At 38.2% G+C, this 15499-nt stretch overlaps 2 protein-coding genes across 3 annotated transcripts; both read right to left on the bottom strand.

The window, feature by feature from the left end:
* Positions 1-325: 325 nt before the first annotated feature.
* LOC139565082 (uncharacterized) lies at positions 326-7461 on the bottom strand. Its single transcript, XM_071385148.1, has 5 exons — positions 7306-7461; positions 6519-6916; positions 6304-6420; positions 4317-4372; positions 326-3895 (listed from the first exon to the last, which is right to left on the bottom strand). The coding sequence occupies exons 1-5, from the start codon at positions 7419-7421 to the stop codon at positions 3812-3814; spliced, it is 771 nt and encodes a 256-aa protein (XP_071241249.1). The 5' UTR covers positions 7422-7461; the 3' UTR covers positions 326-3811.
* Positions 7462-8019: 558 nt separating this feature from the next.
* Positions 8020-15064, bottom strand: LOC139565074 (uncharacterized). 2 transcript variants are annotated; one of them, XM_071385126.1, is made up of 5 exons: positions 14992-15064; positions 14214-14612; positions 13999-14115; positions 12014-12069; positions 8020-11592 (listed from the first exon to the last, which is right to left on the bottom strand). In XM_071385126.1, the coding sequence occupies exons 1-5, from the start codon at positions 15026-15028 to the stop codon at positions 11509-11511; spliced, it is 693 nt and encodes a 230-aa protein (XP_071241227.1). In that variant the 5' UTR covers positions 15029-15064; the 3' UTR covers positions 8020-11508. The 2 variants fall into 2 exon arrangements, with proteins under 2 accessions (XP_071241227.1, XP_071241237.1); XM_071385136.1 differs by lacking the exon at positions 13999-14115.
* Positions 15065-15499: the final 435 nt, after the last annotated feature.

Raw genomic sequence — 15499 nt, 5'->3', positions numbered from 1 at the left:
ACTGAATTACTTTTCAGCAAGAACCCCTCCAAAGAGCATCTTCTAAATTATTTTCTACCTCACAAAAGCAGCCATCCTGCCATCCCACCACCAGCTGTACCATTTAGATAGTGACATGGTGCATAGACAGATGATAAACAATACATTTGTTAGACCATTGTAGCTAAAGTATTAACTTTCTGTGTCAAGGGTCATTAACTGAGACCATGTCATGTTTTTACCCCTCAGTCAGTTGTAGTGCTAATAATAGGTCAAATAATGGTAAAACAGTGACCTCTATCAGTGTTTTTTGGTTTTGCACAAGATGTTTCATTGCAATACAGGGTAAAACATCAAATCAAACTTTATTTGTCACATGCGCAGAATAAAACAAGTGTAGACCTTACCGTGTAATGCTTACTTACAAGCTCTTAACCAAAAGTGCAGCTCAAGAAGAGTTAAGAAAATATTTACCAAATAAACTAAAGTAAAAAATAATAAAAAGTAACACAATAACGAGCTCAATTGAGTCTCATACCAAAGGGTCTGAATACTATGTAAATAAGGTATTTCAGTTCGTTTTTTTTAATACATTTGCAAACATTTCTAAAAACCTGTTTTTTCACTTTGTCATTATGGGGTATTGTGTGTAGATTGATAAGGAAAAAAGTAATGTAATCAATTTTAGCTGTAACATAACAAAATGTGGATAAAAGGGAAGGGGTCTGAATACTTTATGAATGCACTGTACATATGACCCCATGGGCTGAAGCTCTGTTGTAGCACAAGCAAGGATCTGGCGCCCTCCTGTGTCTCTCTGACCAACAGCAAGCTGCATACCATTTTAGGGCACCATTTTTGGATAATGTCAGACAAATTCAGAACATTCTTACTGAAGGTATTAGAATGGACTAAGAAAGAAAGAGAAAATTGAGAGCCACTCTAGTTTTGGAAAGCCCTGTCTTAAAACCGTCTATTAATCCTTTGATTAAACTGACATCATGGATGGGACCATGTTCATGATCTATAAAGTTACTATAATGGAAAGTAAATGCAATCTTTAATGACGTGTAACACCTTTCAGAAACATTTGCTAGTAGCCGAGTATGTGAGTAGAGACTTCCTGTTATTTGTGATGCTCCCCTGGCTGGTTGGAAAGTATATTTTGGCTTGTGGTTTCACACATGCTCCACAGTCACACATTCAACAACAGGTGACCATTAACATATCATAGACATTTATTTTAAAATACCACATCTAATGAATCTGTTCCAAGATTCCACTGAGTTTGTTTTATACACATTGCTATAAAATAAATGATCAACTGCATTTTTTAACAGACAACAATCACTGGATTGTAGAAGACAACAGATGTGTGGTGGCATAATAGTAAAATCTAAGTATGCACTGACTAATGAAGTCGCTGCAAAGTATAGCGGTACAAACACAGGTCACGGCAGAATGCTGTAGATAACCAATACAGTAGGAAAAAACTGTACATTTTACAGGAGAAAACAGAGGTGGGACCAAGTCACTATTATTCGAGTCATAATCAAGTCACAAGGTTCAAGTCTTAAGTCGAGTCCCAAGTAGAGCAGGTCGAGTCTTGGGTCAAGTCCAAGTTGTGCATTCTAAGAGCAAGTCAAGTTTTTTCAAATCAAGTTAAAAAAAAATATACAGGCAATGACTTATTCAGCTACAAATCTTTGTCTATTTATTGAGGCTACCAGACAACCCTTTTCATTATTTTGTCTACAACACATTTTGATTATGTAATAATGAATTGTAACAACAAATTCCAAATGCAAGCTTCATATGTAAATGATCAATTTCAAGCAATGTTGACATACCAAAAGACCAGTAGTCTTATGCTAGTAATTGTTGCTTGATGCCCCCATTGCTGGTGAGCTTCCAGAGTAAACGGTTCATATTCTTGATTACCAACCAGTTTTTGGAGCTGCATAATCATTTATGGTAATCATCTCTCCCTACAATTTCGAAGTTTGCGCTGCACCTGATCATATAGCTCTGTACAGCAAACCAGCAATCTGTTCTGCTAGGTCAGTAGCTTTCAAACCAAAAAAAGGTGTGGTTCAAAACTTACACGCGTGCACAGCCATAAACGTCATGCGTTTTCAAAACGCAAGATACAGAAATAAACTGTGTTTTACACCTGCATTTTGAGCTGCATGTCATTAATGTTAGCAGTCAATATCTGCTTGGGATATCTTGTCACATTGTCCATTCTCTGGAGTTCATCCCATAAGTATTGAAGGTAGTGCGATTTGTTACATCTAACTTTAGACATATAGCCAGTAGCACCACGGAGCCTATATAATTATAACCCACTCAAACTAGGCCTATCTGAAATATGAAAATGATCAATGAAATCACCAGGTAGCCTATTGTTGTGACAAAGATGCGTCCGTAGCAGATTGATAAATTATACTTTATATGGATAATATTGACGCAGGTAGGTTACTCTGTTTTGCCAGGCAAAACCAGACAAACTTAAACAAGCTCTTGCTAGTCACTACTTTACGCGCCAATGCTGATGACTGGTCATTGGTCAACAATAAAGACGTCCTACTTTTTAGTTCTGAAGCACAGATTAGATGTTTTTGACACAAGAATTTGGTGCAATGCCTCAGGCTATGTTAGTGACCAGATCGAATAAGCAAAGATAAATATAACATACAAATGTTAGGCTATGTAGCCTGTTAAAATATGTATGAAAAAATATATAATTTTCTCATTCAGCTTCACGCTCCCAAACCTTCTCACTGCGCAAGCTCACCCGACCTGTGTTGATTGACAGTGTTCTGGTCCAATCAGAGGATTGAGTGTGCGTTTCACTAGCCAATCAGTTTTTGCAAGTGCAATACAGTCTCTGGCTGCATGGAGAGAAATCTGCTAATTGATCGAACGCAGCAAGTGTATCAATAACTATAACCAGTTAGCAAATCAGACATTTCAGAGTTTCCTAGTTCTGACTAGCACATGAATGCGACATCTGTACCAGTGGTGTAAAGTACTTAAGTAAAAATACTTTAAAGTACTACTTAAGTCGTTTATTTGGGTATCTTTACTTTACTATTTATATTTTTGACTACTTTTACTTCACTACATTCTGAAAGAAAAGTGTGTACTTTTTATTCCATACATTTTCCCTGGCACCCAAAAGTACACATTACATTTTGAATGCTTAGTATGACAGGAAAATGGTCTAATTCACACACTTATCTGGTCATCCTTACTGCCTCTGATCTGGCGGACTCACTAAACACATGCTTCATTTGTAAATTATGTCTGAGTGTTGGAGCATGCCCCTGGCTATCCCTAAATAAAATTTAAAAAACAAGAATGCTTAATATAAGGAATTTGAAAGGATTTTTACTTTTACTTTTGATACTTAATATCAAACCAAATACTTTGACTTTTACTCAAGCAGGATTTTACTGGGTGACTTTCACTTTTACTTGAATCATTTTCGATTAAGTTATCTTTACTTCCACAAAAATATAATTGGGTACTTTTTCCACCACTGATCTCTGTCACAAAATGAGTTACAAAGTTACAAAACAAGTTAAAAACCTGGCTAGATAATTTCAAGTCATCAGTCACAAGTCAAAGTCAAGTCTTGATGCTCCAAGTCAAGTCTCAAGTTATTTTATTTGTGACTTGAGTCAAAGTCATGTGACTGGAGTCCACACCTCTGGGAGAAAATCTAACCACAACAATATCTGTACCAGCAAGTATACTAACTTATAGAAATATCACATCAACATGTTCCAGCTATAACTGCAGCTGCTAAAAAATACATAGGATCACACTAGTTATGTGTGTTCTTTCCTTTGCCTCTGCGATCTCCATTTGAGAAATGTAAGGCGCTGTAAAGCACTCCTTCCTCCCCTCCCTGTTAAAATGAAAATAGCATAGGTTTGTGTATTCTACTATTACAGTACATGTTTAAACATATATACAAAATTCAAGGCCTTTGCATTTAACTGTTAAATAGACCTAGCCATTAGCTAGGATACAAAACATTATTGATGTGGACAGAGCCTAGTTTTTGGACAGTACAGTTTAACATTGTGATCAATTAACCAGAACAATGATCAATTAACCAGTAATGTATTTGCTTGTCCTGTTGTATTCTGTGCTGCTCTGCATGTGCACATTGTCTGTTTGTATTATAATTTCATTTGTTTTTAATGAGCTACCCAGGGACTGCAGTTACAAGTTTGTCGGCTGGCTAAAACTGGCACTTTTACAATAATGTTGATTAATGTGCACTGTCCCTGTAAAACTAAATTTAGTAAAGTAAAAGTAAATACCTGCACATCGTCGTTGCGTCGCTGATCTATTTTCCGTCTCTCCAGTTCATTGTTTCCTGTGGGTACAAAGAAACTATTTCAAAATGTGATTCAACAATTTTCATATATTTTCATTTCTGTCAAACAACTGATATACTGTATAATTATTCAGTGGGGCCGGAATTATTGACACCCTTGATAAAGATGAGCAAATAACAAAAACTAACCCTAATACAATTGTTCAGGGAAAGAGATTTTGTTGAAGAAGTTTTAAACATTTCTAAAATGTTTTATGAGTTTCTGAACACATTGGGAGGGATCTTTGACCATTCCTCCATACAGAATCCTTCCAGATTATTGATATCCTTTGACTGCGCTTATGGACTGCACTCTTCAAATACACACATATATTTTGTAGCCAATTAACCATTTCTTTGTGGATTTTGATGCTTGAACATCCACTTGCAGCCAAATTGCAGCCTCCTGGCAGAGGCAACTAGGTTTTTGGCTAAAATGTTTGGGTACTGGGTAAAGTTCATGATGTTGTTGACCCTAAAAAGAGCCCCAGGCCTCCCGGGTGGCGCAGTGGTCTAGGGCACTGCATCGCAGTGCTAGCTGCGCCACCAGAGTCTCTGGGTTCGCGCCCAGGCTCTGTCGCAGCCGGCCGCGACCGGGAGGTCCGTGGGGCGACGCACAGTTGGCATAGCGTCGTCCGGGTTAGGGAGGGTTTGGCCGGTAGGGATATCCTTGTCTCATCGCGGGCCGGGCGCAGTGCGCGCTAACCAAGGGGGCCAGGTACACAGTGTTTCCTCCGACACATTGGTGCGGCTGGCTTCCGGGTTGGAGGCGCGCTGTGTTAAGAAGCAGTGCGGCTTGGTTGGGTTGTGCTTCGGAGGACGCATGGCTTTCGACCTTCGTCTCTCCCGAGCCCGTACGGGAGTTGTAGCGATGAGACAAGATAGTAATTACTAGCGATTGGATACCACGAAAATTGGGGAGAAAATGGGATAAAGTTTATTTTTAAAAAATTAAAAAAGAGCCCCAGGACCAATGGAAGCAAAATTGCCCCATAACTTCGAAGATCCAACACTATATTTTACAGTAGGTATGGGGTTATTTTCTGCTCATGCATTCTTATTTTGATGCCAAACCCACCACTGGTGTGCGTGGCCAAAGAGCTCTATTTTCATGTCATTGAACAAATGTAAACACCTGGAGTTTTCTAAACAGCATTGGCAGTTGGATTGGAACCGGTGCTTTGGTCAGATGACATGAAAATAGAGCTCTTTGGCCACGCACACCAGTGGTGGGTTTGGCATCAAAATAAGAATGCATGAGCAGAAAATAACCCCATACCTACTGTAAAATATAGTGTTGGATCTTTGATGTTATGGGGCACACATGAAAATCCACAAAGTTAATTGGCCACAAAATCAACATTTTGCAATGGCAATCTCAGTTTCTGGACTTGAAACCCTTTGAAAACTTGTCTGGGCCATAAGCGCAGACGAAGGATATCAAGGGTCTGGAAGGATTCTGTATGGAGGAATGGTCTAAGATCACTCCCAATGTGTTCTCCAACTCATAAAACATTTTAGAAAAAGGCTCAGTGCCGTTATTCTCGCAAGGTGAGTCATTGAAAGGTATTGAAAACATGGGTGTCAATAATTTTGACCCCTACCTTTTTGAGAGAGCAAAAAAATACTGAGCAAATTGTATTAGTATAAAATAATATAATTTCCCAATTTTTTGCATACTGTACAATATATCTCAGTATTTGAATTATTAATTTTATACAGTCAGTTTTGCTCATCTTTATCAAGGGTGTCAATAATTTCGAACCCCACTGTATATATGAATAATTTGGGTGTTAGGGTTATAGTAGTGAAGTAAACTTATAGTGATATTGATTAACCAGTTAACAATTATTTTTTTTTTTACATATTTGGTAAAAAAATATGTAAATAATACATAAAGGTTGTTTGAAGTTTTGAGAATGAATTTTTGCCTTTTCTATGAAAAATCCAGGTACAAATAAAGGCGAGCAGAGCAGCAACAGCAGCACTGAGAGAACACAAAATGCCCGTCAGCACCCAGGATTGCCCAGAAGACTCATCCAGTTTCTCTGTGTAAATGCAACAAAAAAATCACAATATTCATGCCGTTGTCTGTAATTGAGAGAAGCAAATATGAAACCATAATGGGATGCTGAAAAAAACATACCTTCATCACTTTTAGATGCAACACTGGCATTCTTATATGCAAGAACATGACCCGATCCAAAGACGATTTCCCCGTCAACTCCCGAGGTACAATAGTAAAGCGCTAGCAAAGACCCAGTCATGTTGCAGATGGTCAGACTGATGGAGCTGTTGTCTTCAAATTTTGTGGTGAATCCAGAGGTACTGCCTTGGTAGAATTTGTTTAGAATATCCTTGTGCCTTGATTGATGTCGTTTGGCTGAGATGATGATGAAGGGAAGCTTGTTGCTCTGTTGTCCATACCACATTGTCTGGTTCTTGTGCTTTACGCTGCAGGACAGAGTGACGCTGTCCCCAGGTTTGACGACTCTGGTCATAGTTTGAACGGAGGAATCCTGTGGCTGGGGGACACTGGAGAGACTGGGAGAGAACAGTTATGCTAGAGCCTACTGAAAAAACTATCAAAAGCCATTTTTCATATCATTGTTTTCAGGTTAGGCCTCTAACATCAAAACAACTCTAAATCTCACATACTTTTGGTAACAATTTACTAAATGCAGACAGGCCTAATGTGGTCATTATACCTTGTAAAATGTGTTATAAGTACCTATAATGTACTATTATCTTGTAATAATCCTAAATAAATAACAACTATGTTCAGTTCATTGGATAATTGCCACATAGAAATGCATGATAAGATAAGACATTATAAGACATTATAAGGGTCTTTACATGCTGATAACAAGTAATAAAAAATTAGGTCAATACAGGATTAGAATTATAGCCGTGTAGATAGGCAGGGTACTTACAATGTAGGACAATCAGGACAATGAATATTCTCCCCATATTTACAGATGTTAACTGTGAGGTGAGTGAGATACTTGCGTTTTCTATCCAAGGGTCTTTCATTATGGTTACCATACATGGACAGATACACAGAGCAGCTAAGTTATTGGTTCACTGTAAGAAATGCCCCCTCCTCCTTTACACCCCTGCCTGATTATGAGTAGATTCATACAAAAAGCAAATACCAACCGACAAAGTCTTACATTTTGCTAATGAACCCAGCCAAATCAACCAAGATCACCGGACGTACTTCATAATTGACACTGATGGCATAGCTGAAATTTGTAAGTGTGCCATGTTTTAGAACACCCTTGTGGACATACCAATTTGAAATAATGGCATTATATCTTTTACTGAATTACTTTTCAGCAAGAACCCCTCCAAAGAGCATCTTCTAAATTATTTTCTACCTCACAAAAGCAGCCATCCTGCCATCCCACCACCAGCTGTACCATTTAGATAGTGACATGGTGCATAGACAGATGATAAACAATACATTTGTTAGACCATTGTAGCTAAAGTATTAACTTTCTGTGTCAAGGGTCATTAACTGAGACCATGTCATGTTTTTACCCCTCAGTCAGTTGTAGTGCTAATAATAGGTCAAATAATGGTAAAACAGTGACCTCTATCAGTGTTTTTTGGTTTTGCACAAGATGTTTCATTGCAATACAGGGTAAAACATCAAATCAAACTTTATTTGTCACATGCGCAGAATAAAACAAGTGTAGACCTTACCGTGTAATGCTTACTTACAAGCTCTTAACCAAAAGTGCAGCTCAAGAAGAGTTAAGAAAATATTTACCAAATAAACTAAAGTAAAAAATAATAAAAAGTAACACAATAACGAGCTCAATTGAGTCTCATACCAAAGGGTCTGAATACTATGTAAATAAGGTATTTCAGTTCGTTTTTTTTAATACATTTGCAAACATTTCTAAAAACCTGTTTTTTCACTTTGTCATTATGGGGTATTGTGTGTAGATTGATAAGGAAAAAAGTAATGTAATCAATTTTAGCTGTAACATAACAAAATGTGGATAAAAGGGAAGGGGTCTGAATACTTTATGAATGCACTGTACATATGACCCCATGGGCTGAAGCTCTGTTGTAGCACAAGCAAGGATCTGGCGCCCTCCTGTGTCTCTCTGACCAACAGCAAGCTGCATACCATTTTAGGGCACCATTTTTGGATAATGTCAGACAAATTCAGAACATTCTTACTGAAGGTATTAGAATGGACTAAGAAAGAAAGAGAAAATTGAGAGCCACTCTAGTTTTGGAAAGCCCTGTCTTAAAACCGTCTATTAATCCTTTGATTAAACTGACATCATGGATGGGACCATGTTCATGATCTATAAAGTTACTATAATGGAAAGTAAATGCAATCTTTAATGACGTGTAACACCTTTCAGAAACATTTGCTAGTAGCCGAGTATGTGAGTAGAGACTTCCTGTTATTTGTGATGCTCCCCTGGCTGGTTGGAAAGTATATTTTGGCTTGTGGTTTCACACATGCTCCACAGTCACACATTCAACAACAGGTGACCATTAACATATCATAGACATTTATTTTAAAATACCACATCTAATGAATCTGTTCCAAGATTCCACTGAGTTTGTTTTATACACATTGCTATAAAATAAATGATCAACTGCATTTTTTAACAGACAACAATCACTGGATTGTAGAAGACAACAGATGTGTGGTGGCATAATAGTAAAATCTAAGTATGCACTGACTAATGAAGTCGCTGCAAAGTATAGCGGTACAAACACAGGTCACGGCAGAATGCTGTAGATAACCAATACAGTAGGAAAAAACTGTACATTTTACAGGAGAAAACAGAGGTGGGACCAAGTCACTATTATTCGAGTCATAATCAAGTCACAAGGTTCAAGTCTTAAGTCGAGTCCCAAGTAGAGCAGGTCGAGTCTTGGGTCAAGTCCAAGTTGTGCATTCTAAGAGCAAGTCAAGTTTTTTCAAATCAAGTTAAAAAAAAATATACAGGCAATGACTTATTCAGCTACAAATCTTTGTCTATTTATTGAGGCTACCAGACAACCCTTTTCATTATTTTGTCTACAACACATTTTGATTATGTAATAATGAATTGTAACAACAAATTCCAAATGCAAGCTTCATATGTAAATGATCAATTTCAAGCAATGTTGACATACCAAAAGACCAGTAGTCTTATGCTAGTAATTGTTGCTTGATGCCCCCATTGCTGGTGAGCTTCCAGAGTAAACGGTTCATATTCTTGATTACCAACCAGTTTTTGGAGCTGCATAATCATTTATGGTAATCATCTCTCCCTACAATTTCGAAGTTTGCGCTGCACCTGATCATATAGCTCTGTACAGCAAACCAGCAATCTGTTCTGCTAGGTCAGTAGCTTTCAAACCAAAAAAAGGTGTGGTTCAAAACTTACACGCGTGCACAGCCATAAACGTCATGCGTTTTCAAAACGCAAGATACAGAAATAAACTGTGTTTTACACCTGCATTTTGAGCTGCATGTCATTAATGTTAGCAGTCAATATCTGCTTGGGATATCTTGTCACATTGTCCATTCTCTGGAGTTCATCCCATAAGTATTGAAGGTAGTGCGATTTGTTACATCTAACTTTAGACATATAGCCAGTAGCACCACGGAGCCTATATAATTATAACCCACTCAAACTAGGCCTATCTGAAATATGAAAATGATCAATGAAATCACCAGGTAGCCTATTGTTGTGACAAAGATGCGTCCGTAGCAGATTGATAAATTATACTTTATATGGATAATATTGACGCAGGTAGGTTACTCTGTTTTGCCAGGCAAAACCAGACAAACTTAAACAAGCTCTTGCTAGTCACTACTTTACGCGCCAATGCTGATGACTGGTCATTGGTCAACAATAAAGACGTCCTACTTTTTAGTTCTGAAGCACAGATTAGATGTTTTTGACACAAGAATTTGGTGCAATGCCTCAGGCTATGTTAGTGACCAGATCGAATAAGCAAAGATAAATATAACATACAAATGTTAGGCTATGTAGCCTGTTAAAATATGTATGAAAAAATATATAATTTTCTCATTCAGCTTCACGCTCCCAAACCTTCTCACTGCGCAAGCTCACCCGACCTGTGTTGATTGACAGTGTTCTGGTCCAATCAGAGGATTGAGTGTGCGTTTCACTAGCCAATCAGTTTTTGCAAGTGCAATACAGTCTCTGGCTGCATGGAGAGAAATCTGCTAATTGATCGAACGCAGCAAGTGTATCAATAACTATAACCAGTTAGCAAATCAGACATTTCAGAGTTTCCTAGTTCTGACTAGCACATGAATGCGACATCTGTACCAGTGGTGTAAAGTACTTAAGTAAAAATACTTTAAAGTACTACTTAAGTCGTTTATTTGGGTATCTTTACTTTACTATTTATATTTTTTACTACTTTTACTTCACTACATTCTGAAAGAAAAGTGTGTACTTTTTATTCCATACATTTTCCCTGGCACCCAAAAGTACACATTACATTTTGAATGCTTAGTATGACAGGAAAATGGTCTAATTCACACACTTATCTGGTCATCCTTACTGCCTCTGATCTGGCGGACTCACTAAACACATGCTTCATTTGTAAATTATGTCTGAGTGTTGGAGCATGCCCCTGGCTATCCCTAAATAAAATTTAAAAAACAAGAATGCTTAATATAAGGAATTTGAAAGGATTTTTACTTTTACTTTTGATACTTAAGTATATCAAACCAAATACTTTGACTTTTACTCAAGCAGGATTTTACTGGGTGACTTTCACTTTTACTTGAATCATTTTCGATTAAGTTATCTTTACTTCCACAAAAATATAATTGGGTACTTTTTCCACCACTGATCTGTGTCACAAAATGAGTTACAAAGTTACAAAACAAGTTAAAAACCTGGCTAGATAATTTCAAGTCATCAGTCACAAGTCAAAGTCAAGTCTTGATGCTCCAAGTCAAGTCTCAAGTTATTTTATTTGTGACTTGAGTCAAAGTCATGTGACTGGAGTCCACACCTCTGGGAGAAAATCTAACCACAACAATATCTGTACCAGCAAGTATACTAACTTATAGAAATATCACATCAACATGTTCCAGCTATAACTGCAGCTGCTAAAAAATACATAGGATCACACTAGTTATGTGTGTTCTTTCCTTTGCCTCTGCGATCTCCATTTGAGAAATGTAAGGCGCTGTAAAGCACTCCTTCCTCCCCTCCCTGTTAAAATGAAAATAGCATAGGTTTGTGTATTCTACTATTACAGTACATGTTTAAACATATATACAAAATTCAAGGCCTTTGCATTTAACTGTTAAATAGACCTAGCCATTAGCTAGGATACAAAACATTATTGATGTGGACAGAGCCTAGTTTTTGGACAGTACAGTTTAACATTGTGATCAATTAACCAGAACAATGATCAATTAACCAGTAATGTATTTGCTTGTCCTGTTGTATTCTGTGCTGCTCTGCATGTGCACATTGTCTGTTTGTATTATAATTTCATTTGTTTTTAATGAGCTACCCAGGGACTGCAGTTACAAGTTTGTCGGCTGGCTAAAACTGGCACTTTTACAATAATGTTGATTAATGTGCACTGTCCCTGTAAAACTAAATTTAGTAAAGTAAAAGTAAATACCTGCACATCGTCGTTGCGTCGCTGATCTATTTTCCGTCTCTCCAGTTCATTGTTTCCTGTGGGTACAAAGAAACTATTTCAAAATGTGATTCAACAATTTTCATATATTTTCATTTCTGTCAAACAACTGATATACTGTATAATTATTCAGTGGGGCCGGAATTATTGACACCCTTGATAAAGATGAGCAAATAACAAAAACTAACCCTAATACAATTGTTCAGGGAAAGAGATTTTGTTGAAGAAGTTTTAAACATTTCTAAAATGTTTTATGAGTTTCTGAACACATTGGGAGGGATCTTTGACCATTCCTCCATACAGAATCCTTCCAGATTATTGATATCCTTTGACTGCGCTTATGGACTGCACTCTTCAAATACACACATATATTTTGTAGCCAATTAACCATTTCTTTGTGGATTTTGATGCTTGAACATCCACTTGCAGCCAAATTGCAGCCTCCTGGCAGAGGCAACTAGGTTTTTGGCTAAAATGTTTGGGTACTGGGTAAAGTTCATGATGTTGTTGACCCTAAAAAGAGCCCCAGGCCTCCCGGGTGGCGCAGTGGTCTAGGGCACTGCATCGCAGTGCTAGCTGCGCCACCAGAGTCTCTGGGTTCGCGCCCAGGCTCTGTCGCAGCCGGCCGCGACCGGGAGGTCCGTGGGGCGACGCACAGTTGGCATAGCGTCGTCCGGGTTAGGGAGGGTTTGGCCGGTAGGGATATCCTTGTCTCATCGCGGGCCGGGCGCAGTGCGCGCTAACCAAGGGGGCCAGGTACACAGTGTTTCCTCCGACACATTGGTGCGGCTGGCTTCCGGGTTGGAGGCGCGCTGTGTTAAGAAGCAGTGCGGCTTGGTTGGGTTGTGCTTTGGAGGACGCATGGCTTTCGACCTTCGTCTCTCCCGAGCCCGTACGGGAGTTGTAGCGATGAGACAAGATAGTAATTACTAGCGATTGGATACCACGAAAATTGGGGAGAAAATGGGATAAAGTTTATTTTTAAAAAATTAAAAAAGAGCCCCAGGACCAATGGAAGCAAAATTGCCCCATAACTTCGAAGATCCAACACTATATTTTACAGTAGGTATGGGGTTATTTTCTGCTCATGCATTCTTATTTTGATGCCAAACCCACCACTGGTGTGCGTGGCCAAAGAGCTCTATTTTCATGTCATTGAACAAATGTAAACACCTGGAGTTTTCTAAACAGCATTGGCAGTTGGATTGGAACCGGTGCTTTCGTCAGATGACATGAAAATAGAGCTCTTTGGCCACGCACACCAGTGGTGGGTTTGGCATCAAAATAAGAATGCATGAGCAGAAAATAACCCCATACCTACTGTAAAATATAGTGTTGGATCTTTGATGTTATGGGGCACACATGAAAATCCACAAAGTTAATTGGCCACAAAATCAACATTTTGCAATGGCAATCTCAGTTTCTGGACTTGAAACCCTTTGAAAACTTGTCTGGGCCATAAGCGCAGACGAAGGATATCAAGGGTCTGGAAGGATTCTGTATGGAGGAATGGTCTAAGATCACTCCCAATGTGTTCTCCAACTCATAAAACATTTTAGAAAAAGGCTCAGTGCCGTTATTCTCGCAAGGTGAGTCATTGAAAGGTATTGAAAACATGGGTGTCAATAATTTTGACCCCTACCTTTTTGAGAGCAAAAAATTACTGAGCAAATTGTATAAGTTTAAAATAATATAGTTTCCCAATTTTTTGCATACTGTACAATATATCTCAGTATTTGAATTATTAATTTTATACAGTCAGTTTTGCTCATCTTTATCAAGGGTGTCAATAATTTCGAACCCCACTGTATATATGAATAATTTGGGTGTTAGGGTTATAGTAGTGAAGTAAACTTATAGTGATATTGATTAACCAGTTAACAAAAAAAACAATTTTTACATATTTGGTTAAAAAATATGTAAATAATACATAAAGGTTGTTTGAAGTTTTGAGAATGATTTTTTGCCTTTTCTGTGAAAAATCCAGGTACAAATAAAGGCGAGCAGAGCAGCTACAGCAGCACTGAGAGAACACAAAATGCCCGTCAGCACCCAGCATTGCCCAGAAGACTCATCCAGTTTCTCTGTGTAAATGCAACACAAAATTCACAATATTCATGCCGTTGTCTGTAATTGAGAGAAGCAAATATGAAACCATAATGGGATGCTGAAAAAAACATACCTTCATCACTTTTAGATGCAACACTGGCATTCTTATATGCAAGAACATGACCCGATCCAAAGACGATTTCCCCGTCAACTCCCGAGGTACAATAGTAAAGCGCTAGCAAAGACCCAGTCATGTTGCAGATGGTCAGACTGATGGAGCTGTTGTCTTCAAATTTTGTGGTGAATCCAGAGGTACTGCCTTGGTAGAATTTGTTTAGAATATCCTTGTGCCTTGATTGATGTCGTTTGGCTGAGATGATGATGAAGGGAAGCTTGTTGCTCTGTTGTCCATACCACATTGTCTGGTTCTTGTGCTTTACGCTGCAGGACAGAGTGACGCTGTCCCCAGGTTTGACGACTCTGGTCATAGTTTGAACGGAGGAATCCTGTGGCTTGGAGGACACTGGAGAGACTGGGAGAGAACAGTTATGATAGAGCCTACTGAAAAAACTGTCAAAAGCCATTTTTCATATCATTGTTTTCAGGTTAGGCCTCTAACATTAAAACAACTCTAAATCTCACATACTTTTGGTAACAATTTACTAAATGCAGACAGGCCTAATGTGGTCATTATACCTTGTAAAATGTGTTATAAGTACCTATAATGTACTATTATCTTGTAATAATCCTGAATAAATAACAACTATGTTCAGTTCATTGGATAATTGCCACATAGAAATGCATGATAAGATAAGACATTATAAGGGTCTATACATGCTGATAACAAGTAATAAAGAATTAGGTCAATACAGGATTAGGATTATAGCCGTGTAGATAGGCAAGGTACTTACAATGTAGGACAATCAGAACAATGAATATTCTCCCCATATTTACAGATGTTAACTGTGAGGTGAGTGAGACACTTGCGTTTTCTACCCAAGGGTCTTTCATTATGGTTACCATACATGGACAGATACACAGAGCAGCTAAGTTATTGGTTCACTGTAAGATATTCCCCCTCCTCCTTTACGCCCCCGCCTGATTATGAGTAGATTCATACAAAAAGCAAATACCAACCACCAAAGTCTTACGTTTTGCTAATGAATACAGCCAAACCAACCAAGATCACTGGACGTACTTCATAATTGACACTGATCGCATAGCTGAAATATGTAAGTGTGCCATGTTTTAGAACACCCTTGTGGACATACCAATTTAAAATAATGGCATTAACTGAGACCATGTCATGTTTTTACCCCTCAGTCAGTTGTAGTGCTAATAATAGGTCAAATAATGGTAAAACAGTGACATCTATCAGTGTTTTTTGGTTTTGCACAGATGTTTCATTGCAATACAGTG

Source organism: Salvelinus alpinus, chromosome 2 (genome assembly GCF_045679555.1).
Source record: "Salvelinus alpinus chromosome 2, SLU_Salpinus.1, whole genome shotgun sequence".
In the NCBI taxonomy this organism is placed as follows: Eukaryota; Metazoa; Chordata; class Actinopteri; order Salmoniformes; family Salmonidae; genus Salvelinus; species Salvelinus alpinus.
Note: the sequence above shows the minus strand (reverse complement) of the source record. Positions and strands in the feature narration are given on the sequence as shown.

Excerpts from the sequence above, each read along its gene's own strand:
- LOC139565082 (XM_071385148.1), bottom strand. The coding sequence starts at position 7,421 with ATGTATGGTAACCATAATGAAAGACCCTTGGATAGAAAACGCAAGTAT. Across the intron at positions 6,917-7,305 it reads TGTCCTGATTGTCCTACATT|TCTCTCCAGTGTCCCCCAGC; the intron begins GTAAGTACCCTG and ends GTTCTCTCCCAG. Across the intron at positions 4,373-6,303 it reads CTGGATTTTTCATAGAAAAG|GAAACAATGAACTGGAGAGA; the intron begins GCAAAAATTCAT and ends TTGTACCCACAG.
- LOC139565074 (XM_071385126.1), bottom strand. The coding sequence starts at position 15,028 with ATGGGGAGAATATTCATTGTTCTGATTGTCCTACATT. Across the intron at positions 14,116-14,213 it reads TGCATCTAAAAGTGATGAAG|AGAAACTGGATGAGTCTTCT; the intron begins GTATGTTTTTTT and ends GCATTTACACAG. Across the intron at positions 11,593-12,013 it reads GACGCAACGACGATGTGCAG|GGAGGGGAGGAAGGAGTGCT; the intron begins GTATTTACTTTT and ends TCATTTTAACAG.